Below are 21,542 nucleotides of genomic sequence, written 5' to 3'. Positions count from 1 at the left end.
GGTGGATTGCAGCTAAGTTGTGGGTTTTGGTTGTGGGTTTGTTTTTTTGGTGGTTTTTTTTTTTTCCTTTTTCTTTTCCCTATTAGAAAATACCTGAACAACTGTGGCGTTTCCCAGCACCTCACGTGAATCTTTTTCTCTTGACAGACAGGGTGTTTCTTTCCCACACATTGGCTCAGGTGCTGATCTCGTCCAGTACTGAGCTGGTTTAGCTCCTGAAACTTGCAGCAAATTTCCTGCTTCTTGCTGGATTAATTTTCTGCCAGTTCAGCTGCTGGAACTGAATTGCTGTGGGGGTTTAATGACCCCCTGAGTGAAAGAAGTGTGAGGTGGTGTGGGGGAAGGGAGTGTGGGAGATTTCCCTCCTGAAAGCTTGCCTTGATTTGTGGGCTTGTGAATCCTGAGCAGCAAGGTTTACCTAGACCTGTGCTGCGTGTCGTGCCCCTCGGTGTCTGCCTCCCCCTTCGTAGGGATGACTCGGCTGCTGGCCTGGCAGCTGCTGAATGCCCTTAAGTTACAGGCTGTTGCATTAAATTGGCTTCAGTTTTCTGTCTTCCTCGCCTGAAGATGCTGGGACCTCTGGCTGCCCGGCTGCTCTCAGGCAGCTCCGCCAGCCCCACAACAGGAGTGGTGGGTCACGGAGCAGGCGGTGGTGAGGCTGGTCCCTGCTTCCTGGATCAAGTCCTGTGCCTGCCCTTCCAAAATGGGTTTTATAAATGGTGGAGGATCCTGGATCACATTACTGCAGGTGCCTGGGAGAGAGGGAGAGGTCCAGTCCTACGCTCCTTTTTTAACAGTATTTGTACTGGCTGAAGTCAAAATGGTAAGCTATGAATCAAAAAGGGTTTGCTTGGGAGGAGCTGTAGCTCAGCGGGGCGTGCATGCAGTTTTGTGCTCTTCAGTGAATTTTTAAAATGGAAGTGTTGGAATGAATTCACTCTGATCTAACTGAAACCTGAAATCTTGGTTTTGGGGGGCTTGTTAATTTCTGCTAACTATTTTGCAATTACTTTTTTCCCATTGGTGATTCGAAATGAAAGCTTCAACAGGCTATATGGAAATTCAGTAAGCCTTTATTCTTAATTTTTGGCACTTTGCACAGTACATTCAGGAAGCAGTTGAGATTTCTGATTAAATCCCTTCTTACCAGAAGGGTGTAACACTCCTTTTTTTTTTTTTTTTTTCTTTCTTGCATTTCTAATTTTCTTTTTCCCTTTCCCACTTTTTTTGCATTAGTCTGATCATGCTTAGTCAAATTCTGACCCATGCCAGAAATCTCAAAATATCAATTCCCCTTCAGTCTTTCTCTTCCAGCTACTAATACATATTTAATGCCACAAGCATTTTCCTGTTTCTTCTGTTAATAAGTTTATTTTAAAAAGTGTGTGTGCAGACAACAAAATGAGACTCCTAAGGGTGCTGATAAGCAGTAGGTGAAATAGTGTTTGAGGTCAGTGGGGCTGTTTTTGTGGCTCGTGCTTTGTCTGTAGTTGGTTCTCCATTGATGCTGAATTTGTGCATCATCTGATTACTTGGCTGTATGCATTTGTTCCAGATGAAACGTGAGCATGTGATAGCGTTTAAGTTGTGGTTAGAGCACGTGGTAGTGTAGTAAAACAGCCAGCAGGCTATTTTAAGAGGGCAGATAACCTCATGTAGTACAAAATCTTTTGCAGTAAGACAACTCCTTCCCGCCCCCAGCTCTTACTCTCTGGCATGCGCTGGGTGTGTCTCTGTCTATGAACACTGCTGTTTTAAAACAAAAAATCTGTCTCCGCGATCTTACTACGTGTCTGTGATACTTCGATTTTATGGTAGTGACTTAAACTGGTATTTAGCCACTATTTTCCCTGTTTTGCAAATGGAGAGCTGGGTTGCAGGTAACACTACCTATGTTGGATGCAGAGAAGTTGGTTTTTCTACCTTTTTTTTTTTTCTTTTTTCCATTATATAAATTAAGCTTTTTTGCTTCATTATATAGGCCTCTTCTCACTCCATACAGCATGGCTTTTGAAACTAAGCTGATACTTCAGGAATTAGTTGAGAAATGTTGGCAGAACATGTATCTAGACAGAAGGCATCTGAAATAGTTATGGCAAGTCATCCTTCTTGTGTTTTTAGGTAAGAGTATGGAAATGTTCACAGTTCAGCTGATGTGTACTTCTCTATTTTAGAAAATAAATCTAAAATTCAAGTACTCCAAAAGCAGGCATCTCCCTTCTTAATGTTTGAAACCTAGCTGCAAGTTTCCTGGATGTATCGACTCCCTCTTCCTTAGGAACTGGTTTATTCTGAGCCTTACAAAATTCAGCGTGTCACTGCTGAGTTCAGCCATTGGCAAACAGCAGTTTGAAAAACATTACACAGAGATGACTTGGTTCTGAATGTTTGTGTTCAAGATCTGCTTTCAGGCCCTGGCCAGGCCACTTGGGCAGCCTGTTTTGGTAGTCTTAAGCGACTGTCATTGTTGCTGTCCTGTCGTTTTGATTTCTTCTGTGACTGAGTGATCTTCTTGAGGCCAGTCTTCGTTTTCAGCGCTCTCGATAATTTCAGTTAGCAGTTGGTCTGGTGTTTGTGCAGAGCCATTTTTTGCGTTGTTCTTTCATTAAGGCTTTTTCTGAACTTGTTTCTTTATAACTTATTATTGCAGAAAAAAGAAAAGTCAGGAAGAAACTGTAGATGTGTGAAAATGATGGAGCCATAATGTATGTTTATACTTTAAGATGGGAAACAGTTTGCGGATTCCATTACAATAGCTTTGCTCGCAAGTACAACGTTTATCTATAAATTATGGAGGAGGAGGTGGATATCTGCCTGTGGACTTTACCTAGTAGTTCAGGGCAAGATAGCCATCCTCCCAACTGGAACTCAAGAAGGCTTGTGTTCTCCCTGCTGTTCCGTTGTGGCGGTGTTGAATGGGGTTGGTGGAAGGACAGGTGCCCAAGAGGGTCTGAAGTAGCAGAAGCTGTGGGATGAAGGAGTGGCTTCCCAAAACTGTGATCTACTACTGTGACTTAAAAAAAAAGAAAAAAAAAGTGTGGCCACTCAAGTGACCAACCACTCCCATGACTTGCAGTTGTTCACATCTAATGGGGACTGTAGTCTTGCAAATGTGACCAGTTGATACTCTTACAGACATCACATGAATTTGGAAGACCAAAATCTGCCTTTTTTGTGTGTGTGTGTAATTGCAAGTTATTGACAAACTAATTCAAACTAATTGCCGGCATCTGTCTCATAGAAAGGCCTAAAAACTGACTTCACAGGCTTTCTCCTGCTACATTGATCTTTAATGTAAACTATTCATACAAGAAGAAACTGGTTTCATTAAGTGTAAGCGTCTGCTCTCAGAGTCAGAGGCACAATCCTGGAGTTGGTGTTAGCATTGTTCTTGGAGGGGGGAAAGCGGGACCTAGAAGCTGCTTTCCTTCTCTGCAGTCTATTTCTTTTGGGAAAATCTCCTGTTAGTTCTGTGGGTTTTGCTGTTTTTTGCTTTTGTTTCTGAAATTTGGGCCAGCCTTTTTATTAGCGGTGGCACTGTATCCAATCCCCATGGCAGTTTTGGCTTCTAGTCCACTCACGCCCTTTAGTGCTGAGTAAGTTTGTCATCTGTGGTGTCCAAAAGAAATGCTATGAAAGCAGGAGCCTTCTTTTTAGCAAAAGGTTACTGACAAATCACAATTTTTCTGAATATCTATGCTGATAAGCACTGCAGAAGTATATGTGTTTTTTCATTGCAGGGTCAGATGACACCGTCACTTTCAGGAAGAAAAAATACTGTGACATTCTTGAGACACTTCTTGCTGGTTTCTTGTGAGGCAGTTCTGTCAGTGCAGAGGCTTGAGCTTTGACCTCTGGAGCATTGCTAGGGTACACGGCTGGCTTAGTGGAGCACAGAAGATTAAGTAGAACCCATCAGCAAATTTAGGAAATTAATGTAACTTGTAGTTAACTGAGCACCTAGTCATCGTCCTCTGAATGTATCATTGTTATTCTGTACAGCGGGCCTTCATCTAAGCAGGTGGACATTGTCCTTCAAGCCAAGTAAAGTGTTTGGGTATAGTTTTTTTACTTGTCATTCAGTTGCCTTTGGTTCTTTCATTCTTCGGAATTGCGCCATTGGGAGAAGGATAAGGTGGAGTTTTCAGCTCTTACTTTTAGAGAGAAAAGCTAGTTCAGTAGGATATCCTTCACCTTTCTCTTGTGGTTTTCCCCAGAACATATGACTATTTAACCATGTCCTTGTTTATCAGATGCACTGTCAGTCTGTGATGGCTTGTGCACTTATTAGCCCAAAATTCATTTTTACCATTTTTATCACTGAGCGCTTACTCTGCTTCATAGTAGAGCTGTCTGTATTTGTTTCCAAGCGTGTACTTTGTGGTTTTTTTCCTCAGTCCTCTGTGTCTTCTTACTTACACATAGTATTACCCGTGCATTTTGGCTGTGTTGTTTTCCCACAGCTGTGTTTCCTGATTTATTTTGGGAGAGTAGTTTACATAGGTCTTGTCTGTGTATATCAGAAAGAGAGGTGACTTTTACTGGGCTGAATCTTCCTTGGGGTACGTTTGTGGCCAAGTTTCCCTGTTGAGGTGCCTCTCTTCATTGGCACCCAAAGGTCCTTATGCAATTGCTTTCTTTCAGCTAAGCAAGTAGGTGCACCCTTTGCGTGAGCAAGTACCGAGGCATCTCAACTTCAGTGTACCGATTAAATTTTATCATGAGTAATTTCATTGCAACAACTTTTATTTTTGCCTGTAGTTCCAGGACTGTGAGCTTCCTTAAGCTTTAGTGCTCAATCATGTATTAATACTGTATGCCACTGAATGTCTCTTTCGCTGGCAGCTGAGATTATCACTGTGTGGTATCATCTGTAAGGTTCAAAACCTACAAAGCAATTTGAAAGTGATTTAGGATGAAGGTGTGATAGATGTAGTTCTTGTTTTGCTGAGCAGGTAGAAATTTGGACCAGGCTGATGTTTTCTTACATGCTTATACAAACGTAGGCAGTGCTAACCTGTTCTTTAAATTACATCTTGGTGTGCTACTACTAGAAGTTTATGGTTAAAAGTGCCAAATTCTATGACTTTCTTACTAAAAAATTCATTTGAGGATACTAACTTGCTGTGTCAGATTCTAAACACAGACAGATGTGGAAAGCTTCAGAAATTGTACAGTCCATCTCCAAAAAAGCACTTCGTGTTTCTTTGTGTAGATTTTTTTTTTTGGTGCCATTTTTGCTGGGGTTGGTGAAAAATAAGTTCTATATGTTTAGTTTTGGCAATGTTTAGATGTTTACTTTGAAGCAGTGGCTTAGGTAAAATGTTATGTAGCATTTTAAATTAATGATCTGCAGAATCATTAATGCTTTGATGCAGTTGGTTTGGGCAAAAAATTCTTGGAGCTGGAAAGGTTTAGTACATCTTAAGGGACTCTAAAACAAGTTTGGTTTTTTTTGTTTAACCTTTGTCCTCTTTGTGTTGTATATTTGAATACATGCATATGCACACAGATGTGCACACAGACACTACAAACTTCCATGTACATTTTTATTGCTGGTTTTGCCTGATTTTGTAGATAACAAGTTAGGCCTTAAAAGTATTACTAGTTGTAGGAATTAAAGCTTTCTAGGTGATGTGGTGGTTTTAGTACAACTAAGTTTTTACTTTTGAGGAACAGGTTTATATGAGCAGTAAAACTTATTCCAGATCTCCTCTTAAGTTTTGTATATTCTTTTCCACTGAGTTTTAATTTCTCTTGTGAACTGTTACCAAATCACACAGAAATCCTGCACTGCGGGTCTGTTCTCCCAGTTATTTTCAAACTTTTCCTCTTGTCATACTCTTAATTTTTGAAACAGAACTTATTCTTTTTTTTTTTAGCTCTCCCTTGTGCTGTGCATTACTACATTTGGGCAACAGTATGCTTCATAGAGATTTCCAGAAGACTTGTAATCATCTCTTCTTCTCCCCCCCTTCCCTTCCTCTCTCAGTTGTCATAGTTCCCTGCTTTTCTTATCTCTCCTTTTACTGCCGCAGCTTTCAGATGATAATGCATGGCTCGAGGAACAGCTGCTGCATAATAGCTGAATGAGACTCAGCACCACTTCCAGCTGACCTAATGTGAGAATAAAGGAAGAAATTTGTGCTTTGCACATAGGCTTACCTACAGGATCTTTTGTCCAGCTTGGGAATATTAGGTGTCATCACGGGAAGGGGGAGCCTGGATGGCCTCCATGGCTTCCCCTTGCCAGCTGCTCCAGGGGTAGAAATACACCAGGGGCGGTGGCACAACAAAGCAAGGTGTTGGAGATCTTAGTGTTTTTCAGGAAGGTCACCTGTTTCTGACCACGAGTTGCCTTTTTTTCCTACCACTTGTTCATTCATGCTCCGGTGGCCAAAACCGCCGCAGCCTGTGCACTAGGAGCAGGTGGAGCGACGCGGTGTCCGCGGTCGTGCTGTGCTTTGCCACGCTGCCCTGCTCGTTTCCCTTCCTTTCCTCCGGCCGAGCGAGCCAATGTTCGCGTAATCTTTTGCGCCGGGGGCCCGAGGCCACCAAACGGAGCTGGAAAGTGTCCTGCCAGTTTGGTACACACAGCCTAGGGGTTACAGCTTATTTTGGGGCCGGCTGGCGAGGTTAGCAGCGGCAGCCCTATCTGTGCTGCACAGATGTCTGGGCTGCTCGTAAGTCAGCTCCTCAGCTGCTGCAGTTTATGGTGCAGTGCTGTAAAGAAAGCTGTCATCTATTTTTGTCAGACAGATGCTTAAAATGTTGACGTTAACTGGGAATACTGTACCTGTGTATATTCAAGGCACTAATCTAGCAAGGATATACTTATTAAGAAAAACCTTTCTATTTTATGCTTAACCAGTATAGGAACTTTTCTTACTATGACTGTTAGATACAGCCTTACTGATGCTCTGGTGGTTTAAGGATACAAGCAAGTTAAGATTGGTAGAAGACACACTTGAGGAAAAAGCATGTGTTTGGAAGCTTGGCTGAACCACCCCAGATTTTTTTCCTGTCTCCAGTTGTAGACCTTGCCTTAACAGGAGAAGTACCTTAATTTAAAAATATTTCCTCTGTAACTGGCTTCTGACTTAATGGGCTAGAAGGGGGGAATAAAATAGTGTAAAGGGTACCTGAGGGCTTGAAACTGACTGAGCTGAAGAAAAGAATGCTGCTGCAGGCTTACTGTATACTTTAGTCTGCTCTCATCAGGTATATTCTCAACCTTATTTTCTAACTTACTTTTTCTTTCACTAATTCCTCAATTAATGTTTTTCCAATTTCAGTAGGTACTGATGCTGCAGGGATATGAAGGACGAGCATTGTTATGTTAGTTTTATTTCCTTATTGCTATTAGATCATAAACACCATTTGAATGGAAGTCTCTATTCACTGAGGGTTAGTGGTTGAGATGACTTAAAATTACCTGAGTTTATTACCATGGCCATTTTGCATGTGATGGAGTTCAAACAGATGGATGCAGAGGTCAGTCTTACTTTAAAATGTGAGGATGGATTTGGTAGTTGAACAACCGGCATGTGGATGAAATGGATCTCTAAGGCATTTAGTTTTGTGTTTAAGAAATGTCAGTGATGGAAAAATCAATATGGCTCACGTGAAATGAATTTAAAAACTGGCTTATTAATAGGCTTTAATACAATTACAAATGTAGAATGGCCATCCAATGTACACCTTGCTATAGGGGATTTGCTGCCATTGGTACTCAACCATGTTATTTAACATTTCATTAATGACCTGGAAGTAGTCATAAAATTGTTATTAATAAGTCTGCAGCCAATTGAAATCCTAGGGGCAAAAAATGCAGGCATAGTTATGGAAAGCCAGGCTTGTATATTTGGAATTGGTGGGCGGTGTGGAAATGGAAGCCAGAATCTGTGGGTCAAGGTAGGCAATCAGCAGGCTTTGGCCGTCAGTGTCCTGTGACCGAAAGGGCCAGCATGTTCTTAAGAGTATGCGTAGTGTCACGTAAGATCACGCAAGACCCCTTGTTATTAGGCAGTTTGATCTGGTCTGCTTCTAGAGTACAGTATCTGCCTGGGATATTGATGTGTCAAATGTTGAAATCCAGGAGAGAACAGAAGAATGTGAGAAAGATGTTAAAAACCAGGAAAACAGGCAGATAATAACAGGCATACAGGGATGAGTCTGCTAAGCTTGAAGTTTATTGGTTCCCAGCTAACTATTTATAAATTGCAAAGTGTTTCTAGTGTAAGGCTCCTAATACAGTCCTGGTCTGTCTTTATTTAATAGGTGTGCTTCGTGTTAATGCTTATATAAGGCATATCTGCATGTGGTCAATTCTATGGAATTTAAAAACGAAGGTATGTTATTTAAATAGTTTGTTCAAAAGATTTTGCTTGGCTGGGTCCTCATCCAGTGTGACTTATGACTGTTTTATACCTGCATCCTGACTATTGTTTTATCTGTCTTGGTGGAAGATAAGGATTGGATGAACAAGGGGGTAAATGTCATCACAGGAGGGGTCTCTGCAGAGTTAAAGATGTTGTTTGCCTGGAAAGCAAGGGCATATTGGCAATATTTTTCCATAAAGCCTTATTTAATGTCTATATATGCCTGTTGCATAATGTTTAAAAGACAAATCTCAGTATCTCCAAGGTAATACCTTTCTAAGTGTTTGCATTTTTAGGCTTTGAAGAGCTGTAAGCATGTGCAAGTTTGAATTCACGTGCTTCTGACATGATTTGAAAAGTGGGTTATGCTAGAAGGTAATTTAGCATGCAGACCTTGTTATTTGGTGATAGTTTGCAATGTAAAAATAACTTTGCTTGATACTTGGATCTCAAAATTCAGCTTTGATTCTTGCAGATGCAGAATTGAGGGTGTTGTATGGGGGGGATGTTTGTCATCCAGTGACACTGAATAGGGAAGTCACTGAATGACTTTCTCGCATCAAGGTATCATGCTTTAAAGAGTCAGTTCTCACAGCTGATCTGTCCGTAAATACCAGAATGAAGATTGTAGTCCACATGCAGGTCGGACTTCTCTTGAAAACCTGGAGCAGACTGTTTTCTCTGGCAATCCTATGGAAGATCCTCTTAAAGCATTTTGATGCTTTTACTCATGTCAGAGTTTTCAAATATGTTGTGAAATGAGCAAACCTCCACTAAGATAGAAGGGTGTGAGCATTTGGTGGGGTTTTTTGTTGTGTGGGTTTGGGGGGTTTTTTGTTCTAGTTTAGTTTTTTGAAACAATGTTTTTATAATCAAGTAGTTGAGTTCATAACGAATGAGCCTCAAAACTTTAGAGCACCTAAGCTTTTTTCCTCACTTTTTATCTCTCTAGGTTAGTTTATTCTTAAACATTTGTTATGTTAGAAGACAAATCTCTCTGGAGGGTGTCATGTCCCCCTCCCCCTTCATCAAATGCTACTATTGAACATGCCGGCCGTGAGCGTGCTGAGGGTGGCTTCCGTCAGAATTGCTTTATGCAAAATCGTGAGGAAGCAAATGTTTCTCGCATCCTCCCATTGTGTTGTTTCCTGTGAAGTAGCAGACTGGATGCGTGTCCTGGATACAGGCTTTTTTTATGGCACTATACGTGTTGCGACCATCCAATCAAATCGTTCTTGGTATCCCCTATAGTCTCCGCATAGCAGGAAACGAGGCTTCATCGCATCCTGTTGTTCTCCAGTTAGCCTGACTTTGGAGAGCTCTTGGCTCTATCAGAATCCAGAATGAAGGTGAGCTTAAAATGGATTTAGGATCTTTTTTCTTTTTTTTTTTTTTTTTAAGTTTTTGTAAGTTTAAGCTATAGTTTATAACCTTTTTCTTAAACATTCTTTTTTCTTTAATAGCTCGCTCTCTCACCTGTAGTACCTTTCTGATCCAGTACTGGTATCCACACAAGCATATGTGTCTCATGTATTTCCTTTTTTTAGGATCGGGACCATCGTTTTGTGATTCGGTTTGTACTTTTAGTTTGCTTGTTTAAAAACTACCACAACACACATGTAGCTAGCAATGAAAATTTTACACTCCTGATGGTTTCTTGTTCCATAACAGCTTGAATTTTTTTCCCCAATTTGAGCAGTGGTTAGGCTGATCTCCAGTCTGGTTTTGCGTTTAAGGCAGGTTTTATATATTCTGCTACCACCTTATTGGTGTCGTTTCTCATCTCTATTTATAATAAATTATGCTATTAGTAAAACTTAACATACCTTTTATTCTTTTTGTAAAATCAGATTATTTCTTATTTGCATAATGCCTTTTTTGTGTATATAGTCTTTAAATACTTCCTCATCTTTCAGGAAAAACCCTACAAAATTCACATCTAGGCAATTTCCTGATCCCTCTCCTTACTCCTTACAGCTTCAAATAAATAAGAGTAGTCTTTAAATTATCTGTAGCCCAGTGAAACTCGATGAAATACTTGACTTATTTTATGTGAGTGGTAACTGCTTGGTGTATATTAGTGTTTGCCTCTGCTTGATTCTGCATCTGCTTTGTGGCATTGCTCTTCTGAGCTGTATATACACTACCTGAGCTTGAGAGATGTCGGCAACTGAACAGCCGAGGTAGAACTGCTGCTCGCTGGGACCAGAGATGATCCTCAGTCTGAGGGGCAAAAATGTGCATGTTAAAATATGCAAGTACCTTAAATACTGTAAATGCTTTAGGAGATTTTTTTCCTTGCTGAATAATACTGTCATTAAATGTTTTCTAAATGTGCTCTACCTTTGTCAGTATATCACATAACCAGTCACAACTGATCTGGCAGCCCCTTCTGTGGTTACTTTAGATAGCTTTCATGAAAATTTTCACTTCTCTTGGGTTCAGCTAGCCTTCCTTTGTCCCTTTCTCTCTTCTCCCCTGGGAATATGGGTTTTTCCTCTCCTGCCTCTGAAGGCTGCTTTCTGAGGTCCAGACTTTCTGATAGTGCCTGTGGGATGGGTCTGTTATCAGGAAAATAAACAGGTTTTTGTTGACTTTTTAGATGAAAACTGCTACTACTCTGTGGGAAACTAAGTCTCTTTCTGTTTCTTAAATCAGTTGGAACAACTGTGATAGCTGTCTTTTATTGTCCTCTTTCTAGTCTTGTACAAGGGAGTACTGTGACTGCTTTTGACCTATGCGGAATCTATTGTGAGCGCTATTTTCATGAGACTTTGGATGAGTGTTTCCATTACCTCAGGCAAATATTATGGGTCTCTCTCTCTCTCTTTTTTTTTTTTTTTTTTTTTAATCTCCTCTTTCCCCCCTGAAAATCCAGATGTTTAATATCATCACCCAGTGCTTGAAAGTTGCTGGAGTGTTTTCTACAAGATAGTTTGAGGTTTGGATCTCTTTCCCACAGTTAAAAAATAAAAATAAAATAACCCTCAGCTTTCATCCCTCCCCTTTCCAAACCTCATTTTCCATCTAACCTATCCAGAAACTTCACTCTTTGTAAAATTCATTAATTTTCAGGAGTGCTGCTTTCCTGTGTGTCTTGTAGAATAAAGAGATAGCATGTACATTGTTGTGCTTCTTTAAAGTACTTGTAGTAATTTTAAAAGTACTTTATAAATAATAAGGTACAGTGCCTGTGAGCTGCTACAGAAAAAGAAGAGTATGCCAAGAGTAATGGTACCCAGTAACTTCTTTGGCCAAAATGTCTGAGGAAAGCTTCTCTCTTCTGATAATTATGTTTTATTCAACTTCCCTGTAATTTAAATGACACTTGGTATTTTTAGCTTATGTTCTTCAGTTTTTCCCAAATGCAGCTGTTCCTATATTCTCTTTCTATTTAAAAATGAATTGATTTTTTTTTTTAATTAAAAAAAAAAAAGGTGGGGTGGGGGAACCCCCAGAGTTTTACTGGTCCATAACAGCCACTGAAAGACTGATACCTTTATCAGGCAATAGCTTCTACAGTCATGGTTTGCACAGTAGCATAGAAATGCTTAGTTTAAAGGCTTGTTTCTACGACTTACTGCTTGTTCTTTTGTTTTCAGACTTTTGATGCAAATGACCTGTATCAGGGACAGAATTTCAGCAAAGTTCTCAGCTCTCTCGTGGCTTTAAATAAGGTGACTGCAGGTGAGTAGACTCTGCTCTGTCTTGGTGCTTGCTTACAATTACCTTCAACTCGCATCAGTGTATATTTATACCTGTTCCTATGCTCATGATAAAATGAAGATGCACAGTGTTTTAGAAGAGTTTTTGTGGCAGTTCATGTTGTTAAGACTTTGGCAGTGGCCTCTCTGGGTTCTCTAGTCTCCTCTTCTGTAGAAGGAAGCTTTGCAGTAGAGCTAAAACTGAGCCTTTTAGCTGGCAAGAATTCTTAGAAAAGAGCCTGGGGTTTTTTGGTTGTTTTTTTGGTTTGGGTTTTTTTTTCTCCCCCGTTTGAAATACTAAAGTTGACTTTTGCTTCACTCTGTCATTCCCATGTTTGAACAATTTTGTCAAAGTTTTTTGTCGTTCCCTCCCCACTCTCCATTCCCCAGCACCATCCTTTCTTGACAATAACAAAAGGATAGCCAACGTCTTCGATACCTGAAGCCACACATGTTTCATTTAGGTAGCAGCTAGAAGTCTCAAACCACCCACCTCAAGTTCTTTAGTGGGAGGGAGAGAGCTGTAGAAATAGCACACAGGTGATAGGTGTCCGTGCTTCATTGTAGGGTGAGACTGTGCTAAACGATGCCAAGTGGACCCAAGGACAATGAAAAAATGTTAACATTGGTGGCCCTTTTTGGCTTCTTTCTGCTCCATGCTGGGGCTTTACACTGTCAGCAGCAAGTTCCAGTAATGGCCATCAGGTTAGAGTCTGGTGAGAGAAAGAACGTATTTAAAAATGAACCATACTTGTCAGTTTTTATGTGAGGAGGAAGAGGAAGCTGATAGAAAAGTCAGTGGTGGATCAGTGTTCTTTCGTTTAATAGCAATATGGTAAGTATCTTGTCACTTCTATAACACTCCTCTGGTCCATTACAACAGAGGGGGGGTTTTTGTGGCTTTTTTTTTTCTTGTATCAGAAAACACCCCGTAGGAGTGAGTTTTACAACCAAATTCTTAGTTCTAATGAATGGGCATGGAGTTATACCATTGACTTCTTTGAAGCTACTTAGACCAGTTGAAGATACTGCTTTTCATCTTAACTGCAAGTGCAAATGTAGACCATTTCAGTACATCTTTAAAGCTGCTGTACACAGACCATAGCTGTATTGAAAGCAGAGAAAAAGTGCAGCTGTTTGGTCCAGACATCGATAGATTAATACCCACATAAAAAAGCCACAATTGCAGCTGGCTTAGAAAGGACCCAGGCTGATCCCTTTCTTTGGGGGGTGGTAGTGGTATGGAAACCAAAAATCAAACCCACGTGCAAACTGTGGTGTTGCCTCATTCCTAGGAGCAAGCAGAGCTGCATAAGTCTTCCTGACCAACTGTTCTTCCAATGTTCTTGAATTGGGTGACTGTGTAGAAGGCGTTGTAGACTCTATCTCCCTACTCTAGTATTGGAAGATGGCTTTCAGATCCCCATCTGGGTCTGCAAGAATTTCAGGTATACACAGGTTCTTCCAAGATGGGCTTTTCTGCAATGGAAGGAGTGTGAGTAATGAGCATGAAGACTGATGAAAGGCTGCTATGGATATACGCTCCATTAAATTCTTAATTTCAGGAGGGGTGGGATCAAGTTGCTGTTTGTAGACAGATGAGGGGAGAGGAACTGGTATAGGGAAGTTGAGGTGGTGGTAGAGAAGAAGAAAGGGTGTTACAAACCCTGGAAATCTTTGGATGGATGGAAAAGTGAAGCTTCAGAGAAAATTACCAAATTAATATTTGTCAAACGTGCATTCTGTTGCCACTCAAGATTCTTGAGTTTTTAGCAGCAGGGTTGAATTTTTCCTGACAATTATCCCATTGAGAAATTCATTGAACATGTTTATTTGGTATTGTAATGGAAACTTTAATGGATACATGGTGTCTGCAAGCCTTTTAAATATATCAAAAGTTCAAATTGATTTAAAAGTATTCACATATTATTGGTAAAAATACTTGCAATTTGCATGTGGTTTGTTTGTAATAATTTTCCTTCTTTTCAGCTCAAACACATGCAGTTTCTAATTCGAGCCTCAAAAGGTGCTCTTGTGTTGGTGTATTAGCTCTGCTGTTGTACGATAGAAAATTTCAGGAATCAGGCCACACTTAAACAAATTCTAGGTAGTGTGTTTTAGGGTTGCCCAGAGGCTGGAACACGGTGCCATAAGTCAACCTGATCCTGTTTTCCTGGGTGAACTGTGTCAAGGTATAATGCTGGATTTGGTGGCGTGTCTGTTCTTCTACTTGACTGCAGTTAGGAAACATAGCAAATTGGACATGGAGATGTTTCAGGTTAATTTTAATCCTTAAATTCTATTAGTTACTGATGGTTATGGCAACTTCAAAGTTTTGGGGAGCATTAGAGTTAGCCATGAAGTTATGATTTACAAATGAGGCCCATGATATAGTACCATTTCTCTCCTGGCAGTCTGTGAAAACAAAGACTCATGTCCTTTCTCTAATGGACTATAATCATCAGTGTTTATATTAATACAGTGGCCTTTAAATGTGTTTAGGAAAGCAGTTTCACAAAGGTGACATCTTTTATGACTTCAATGTGTAATGATACTGTCCGTACAAAATATGCAACTTAGTGCAATATTAGAACTATTCATATTGTTTGGCTAGGGAGTGTATATTTATAGGTTGGGTTTTTTTGAAGGATAATGATTTTCAAAGGATAACAATGACTCACTTAAAAAGATGCACCTGAGGAGGGTGTTTTCCGCTCAGTCACTGCGGACTTGGAGCATCCTTTGTCAACACTTTTGTGCTTGCTGTCAATCTCAAACCCTTTCCCTCCTCCTGCATCTTGGCTGCTGTTGGATGCTGAAGTTGAAAGGCTTTCCAGTTATGATGAATCGAGTTGTCCATTCAGGTTTGACGTGGAACGGCAGATATGCCTTGTTCACCAGTCTCCTCATGGAACTGAGCCTGTACGTGTCATTTCCCTTGGACCAAAAATAACTTGGATTTGCATAGTCATGGCCTGCATTAGTCTGGAAGTAGCTAATAGGAGACTGTAGTTGTATGCATGTATCCCTGATATGGAGGTCAAGGGTTGGAAGCAAAGCAAACTACTAGGAAAGAGAGTAACAGAGGCATAAAACCCAGGAGAGCAGTTGGGAGGCTTGCGTAGTCTAGTGAAAAGACCGAAGTTTGGGACACAAAATACCGCATTGCTTTCAGGGCTCCTTGAAGCTCAAACGCTCACCGAATGGTTTCCTTGTACGTGGGAAGACATGAGGAAAAGGAATGAGTTGCCGTACTCGTGCGAGGGAGCAACATTTGCCTGCTGTGCCATGTCCCCTGCACAAGGGCCCTGGGAGCGTGCCCCTCCTGGGGGTCCGGCTGCGAGGACCGGGGAGCTGGCGCAGCCAGGAGCAACCCCGTCCCGCTGTAACGCTGCGGGGAGGCTGCGGCCAGCACTGACCCCGGCCCTTGGGAGCCGCTTTCGGTGCAGCCGGGCCCCTGCCTGGCCGTGGCCTGCTAATCCCCATGAGGACACCCCGCGTCCCGTCCGCAGGGAGGTGTCCGGGGCTGGGGCGGTGGGATGAGCCCTGCCCTGCCGCTCCCTGGATGCTCCCTAGCCCGCAGGGACCCCAGCGGCACCCTGACGGCCGCCCTTGGGATGAAGAGCTCAAACGGGTGTGCTTCTTGGAGTAGAGACATATGAAAGAGGGGAGAGGTTTTGGGAGGGTGGTGGTTTGTTTTTTTTTTTGAACAAGCAGCTTTCTTCCTTTCTACTCCTCCTATCCCTCCCCCTCCCTCCAAAGAAGAAGAAATAGCTTAGTTGGCAAAAAAGGGATGAGACAAAGGAACGCAGGAAAAAAGACAGTGGAAGGAATGTTTTAATTGAGAAGGAGATGGTGGAGGGAAGAGCTAAGAAACAGATGTGGCTGGCTTTACTTCAAGCAAGTTCTATGCATTCGAAATTCTTGGCCACTAGCTAAAATGATGCTGGTTAATTACCTTTAAATAGACTGGTAGTGAGTAGGAATGGAGAAATACTACCCTAACCCTCCTCTTCCTAAACAGCTCAAACTGTTTTCCTGTCTGTGTGGAGAAGAAACTGCCAGTGTCTCAGGATTTCAGATTATTTATTGCTATAATTTTTTTTTTAATGTTTAATTAAGCAACTGCAGATACATCGAATCTGCTTTAAGCATGTGAGTTTTACAGAGGTAAGCAGAAGTTATATGCAGATTTCTCAAATTCTAATATATACTTTTTTCCCCCCCCTCCTATAGACATAGGGCTGGGCAGTGACTCTGTATGCGCACGTCCCTCATCTCATCGGATAAAATCTTTTGATTCTCTGGGATCCCAGTCTTTACACAGTAGAACTTCAAAACTCTTTCAGGGACAGTATCGGAGTTTGGTAAGTTCTAGAAGAAATGAAACATGCTGTGGTGTGATTTTTTTTTTTTTAACGTATTTTTTTTCTTTTGACGAGATTTATAAGTAAACAATAGTGTAGCAAAGTAACTGCTCTTTTTCACCTCTGTATTTGAAGCCTGTGACATTCTATTTTTGCAGCTTATCTTACGATGCTCCAAAATACATGCAGCTTTCTGTGAACTTCTAAGTATTTTTTTCCTCACTTACCACTCCATGTTGTCTGCATACGCAGTATGTTCCTGGGTTTATTTAATTCTATTAGGTATAAGGACTTGCTTTTCCAAAGGCAAAAATCTCATTTTCTCCATGTCTTGAGTTTAGGGACAATGATTGAAAGATACTCAAACCTCAGCAAAGGTGGTACTTTTAATGTTGGCAGTATTGGTAGTTATTCCTGTTTTCTGTTATGTTTCAAGGTGAATCCTTCAACTAGCCTTCAGGTAACTGAGTGGTATGGGCAGTTATTTTACAGTACAACCCAAATCAGGATGGAGTACTGTATTGAAACTAACTGTGATGAAAGGTGCTTTTGGTGACTAAAAGGTTTGCAAGGAGGGTTCAGATCCCTGCTGTAAACTGCTTTTTCCATGCTTGAAGGAGGCTGTTTTGAACTATGTGATGATTGCTATGTAAAACTTGAAACAGTGCTCTGCTTAAGCTTTCTTAGGTGTGGTTTGATGTGTTTTCTCTGGTAGCAGAGCCTGTGCAAGTTCTTGCCCTAGGCCACTAATTCCAGCTCCCACTCTGCTGTTCACAACCCACTCAGTTTTGCTGATGCAACTGTTTGTGGGACTAGCTGCTAGCTGGATCACTGAAGTAATCAGAGTTTTAAGTATTTCTCACTTCAGTGATCTGAGCAGCTCTGCAGAAAGCTGCAAAGGGGCAGAGAAGTACAAGAAGCAGAGAAAGAGAGCTAGTGGCCAAACCTGGGAAGTTTTTAGTTTAGTTTTACTGCTGTAGATGATCAGTTTGGAACTGTTCTCACCAAATTTGTACTCGGTTTCCTCTACTCAAGAGACATCCTGGCAGAGTAAAGGGACTGTAGTTGATGTCAGTTTGCAATGTCGCTGTTTATTTTGTGGCTTTTTACCATTTAGTAAGGCAAAACTTTTGTTGAGCAGTCATAGCAGATGAAAGCACATGATGTACAAGCAGAGGACTAAGGCAGAGGCACTTGTTGGAAAATGTGCCGATCTAATTGTCAAACAGTGTGACTTACAGTATCTTGGGGCTTTCTGCATGTTTTCAAAGTTGCATTTGCCCTCATTTTCCTACAGTTTCTCAGCCACTAAAAGTCTGATTATCAAATTCACAATAACATGATTGCTGTGGATACGAATTAAGCTGACGTGTTACAGGATCCTAGTGACATTATGCAGTATATCTTTTAATCATCTCAACTATATAGACAACATGTAGGTGAAATTCTGCTACCTGGATAGTTGACTAGGATTGCTTACACAGTCATTTCCTTACTAAGTTACTTTTAGTTATACAGGTATTGATCCGTACTTATGATAGAGACAGACATGATTTATAGTCCTCTCAGTTCCAGTGCAATGGATTGTATTTGGATTATTTAAAGCTGTCCAAGCATCTAGCTTTTTTTAGCATAAAAGTTTGTCCTAACACTCATGAAATGCTTGAATGGTGCAGATAGTCAAAACTGACATCCAAGAACAAAATGCTGAATTTGAACATCACTAATTTGAAAGACTTCTTAGAAGTAGCTACTAACATTTAGGTGTTATGATAGAGCGATAGATAATCTGCCTTCACATCTGTGGTAGGGGATGAGCGCATATATATATATATATGTGTGTGTATATATATGTGTGTGTGCATATATATATATGGGCAGCTGCAAGTCTGACATGCTGCAGACTTGCAGCTTTGCTAATCTTGAGGCAAATGATTTGTGAGTACTTATTCAAGGTAAATTGCATAACTGTTTTGTAGGTTTTGTGGAAGAACACTGTACTTCTCCATTGGCAGGTCATGGAGACTTGCACATTCAGGTGTGGAACCTTCCAACCTGATCTGTTACGGGGTGGTGGTGGTGGGCGAAGCTGCGAACTCTATTTATATCCAGAATTACATTAAACCCAACTCAGTTTTGCCCTCCTCCCAGCCCAGAAGGTTTTAGAAAAAAACCTCCCTAATGTAAAGCTGTTGTTTCTTTGTAGTTGCCAAAGGCAGTTTCAATTTATACTATATATAGAAGATAGAATTTGATTTCCTGGGGAAATAAGAATTACTTTTATTTTAGCTCTGTTACCACCTTCTGATTTGAAGGGTCTGTGATAAGACGATATAGTCCCTGGACTGATACAAATTCATAGATTAAAAGTGTCAGAAATATTGGAAATGGCAAATCCTACCTTACAAATGCTTAGAGTAAAAACGTGTGGGGAGTGTTGTGTGTGGAGAGGCCATTTCCATTTTATGGATACTTCTGTTTTGTTCATGGAATAATTGTTTAAATCTCTAACGTGATCTTTTTGTTGTTTGTATTCTCACTTACTAGGACATGACAGATAACAGCAACCATCAGTTGGTGGTGAGAGCAAAATTTAATTTTCAACAGACAAATGAAGATGAACTTTCTTTTTCAAAAGGAGATATTATTCATGTTACAAGAGTGGAAGAAGGAGGCTGGTGGGAAGGAACTCTAAATGGCAAAACAGGGTGGTTTCCAAGTAACTACGTACGAGAAATAAAATCAAATGGTGAGTTTTGAAGGAGAGCATATTTGCACAAATTCTTGCTTTGGGTGGAGGTTGATAGTTGGTTGATTCATTAAAAATTGTAATGCTTTTTGTTTGACTGTATTTACTGAACTTCATTCACAGCAATCATTAATGTTCAGGAACTCATACTCCCCCACCCTGGCTCTCTATACAGAGTGCTGTAGCACTTTTGAATTAATAGTAAGCGTGCAGAAAAATCCCCCATTCTGTTTGCTTGTCTGTCTGTCTCTGTCACAGTTAGGCAGCTCTGAATTCCTAGAATGCTGGATTTTGGCTCTGATGCTGACATACTTTGAGTTGGTGCTTTGGGTTTAAATAGTGAGAGATTTCCTGCAAATCTCTTTTAAAAACAACAAAACTAAAAACCAAACCAAAACAAATCCCCCCAAACCAACCAAAAACTACACAAAAAAAAAAATCTCTAAACATGTCCGATTACTTAGAAACAAAGAACCACAGGAAAAATCACTAATTCTACCGAAATCTACTAAAAGTTAGAGACAGTTTTTGAAAGATAATGTGTTTGTGATTTTTCTTTTTCTTATTTCTTCATGTGCCTTCAACTTTTCTTTATAGAAGCTTTACTCTTCCGCTGAAGTTTTATTTTGAACTTCATACAGTGAACATGCCTTCTGTAAATGTCATCTTCATGACTGAATATCAGAACTAACACTGCTTTGTAATCCACTAGGACCTTGACATGGGTGACATCGTCTGCCCCCCCCCCTTTTTGGGTCTCTTTCCAGTCTATACTTACTTTCAGAGATCAGGGATAAACCCGGTAGGATAAAACTACCTAGGGACTTTCTGAGAGGCTTTAGAACTCTTTCCCTTGTCACAGCTCCAGTGAAAACACACATCTTTGGGCCATGCTAAAATAATTGAAATCATTGGCATGACCTTTTTTTTTTTTTTTTTTTTTTTAGGCAGCCATAAAAATGTGTTACTGCAAAGTGAAGTTGTGAGGGTAAAACTCCATTTTTAAACTTAATCTTTCTCCTCCAGTTGCATCCTCTTATTTTCTTCCTTTATTGGCTATCTACAGTCTGTTTTTGCAGAATGCTAAGAGTCTTAGATCTGTAACTTAGTTGTCATTTTTAACTAGATCCCCTTAGGCATAGTCACGATGTGAGACTTAGCTTTAATGTTCTTCAGAGATCTCTCAGATGTGGCTTATCCCGAAAAACAATTCCTGAAGCCTGTTTTTTTTCTTGTTTGTAGTGTTGTAGCAGTCTCTTTCAGCCATGATGACTCTTGTCCCATCGTTATTCATTTAAAACATTGCTGCAGAGGTCTTTTTTGGATTTCATCAGTTTTGATCTCTTCTGACTCCTGAGAGTGGAACCTGGGTCAGCAGTTAGGCTCCAGAATGGAAGTAGCTTTTAACAGTCAACATATGAGAACCAAAAGTTGCCAGCAACCAAAATTGGGGTTGTTCTTGTTTTTTTTAAGAATACTTCACTTGGGTAAAGTAACTCTCCTAAATAGGAAAGCCAACAAGCTGTGGGGCTGAGGTTAGTACCAAGTGCGGTTTGATTCTTGCCAGTTCTTGCAACCCTGTCCGATTCCTGGGGGGGCTGATGTGAACTGCTTCCAGTCCCTGGTTTAACTTTCACTTCTCACCATCAGAAAAGTTTTCTGCTAAACTCTTCTTTTCCCTCTGCTGTATAGGCATGTTTCCTGTGCTACAAGGGCTTGCTCCTTCTGGCTTCTGTGAGACTTCTTGCATTCTTGGAGTGTGCTCTCATACGCTCACTTGCTTCTATGGAAGGGAATATGTGCCCGTGCTTTTCTTTCTCTGGAAGTTGAGTTCATTACTTTGTTTTCTGTGCATTTACTGATGATTGCAAAGTTAAAATGACTGATCTGTAGCTCTCTAGCTTTCTCTATTCTCCTCCCCTGTAAAGACAATTACTATCTTTGGCCTTTTCCAGTACTTTATGGAACTTCACTTGTCCTCTGCGGTTTCAAACATGGATATAGCTAGTTCTCTTACTGCCAAATCAGCACAGCAGGTACTGTTTAATTTATCAAAGTACTAGTTTTAACCTGGTTTTATGCCTTTGTAGGTATGTGTTCGAATTGTCTGAAGCTGACCTTTTTATAATGAGGATGGGGGGGTGGTAGAAGGAAGCATGACATACTGAAAGCTTCTTGATGCCGGTTAATAACTCTTCTTCTTTATTGAGTTGCAAATCAGCTTTCCCCCTTGATGTTATATATGCTATGGAATGTTTTGTTGCTACTACTCCTATGTCCATGTTTTATTTCAACTGGTGACCTGACTTCTTCTGGTTACTTTTGTTTCTTTTTGTGTGTT

At 40.6% G+C, this 21,542-nt stretch overlaps 1 protein-coding gene across 4 annotated transcripts in view; it reads left to right on the top strand.

Moving 5' to 3' along the window:
- ARHGEF7 (Rho guanine nucleotide exchange factor 7) overlaps positions 1-21,542 on the top strand; it is a 127,431-nt gene that overhangs the window by 38,543 nt on the left and 67,346 nt on the right. For 3 of the 4 annotated variants that reach the window (XM_052773623.1, XM_052773624.1, XM_052773627.1), the window contains exons 3-5: positions 11,984-12,068; positions 16,322-16,452; positions 19,000-19,201. In XM_052773623.1, coding sequence (XP_052629583.1) covers positions 11,984-12,068; positions 16,322-16,452; positions 19,000-19,201 — 418 coding nt within the window. Of the gene's footprint in view, positions 1-9,633; positions 9,731-11,983; positions 12,069-16,321; positions 16,453-18,999; positions 19,202-21,542 lie in introns of those variants that run through there. The other variant, XM_052773625.1, reaches the window with a different exon arrangement.

Source organism: Harpia harpyja, chromosome 22 (assembly GCF_026419915.1).
Source record: "Harpia harpyja isolate bHarHar1 chromosome 22, bHarHar1 primary haplotype, whole genome shotgun sequence".
Taxonomy (NCBI): domain Eukaryota; kingdom Metazoa; phylum Chordata; class Aves; order Accipitriformes; family Accipitridae; genus Harpia; species Harpia harpyja.
The sequence above is the reverse complement of the archived record's forward strand: the minus strand, read 5'-3'. Positions and strand labels throughout refer to the sequence as shown.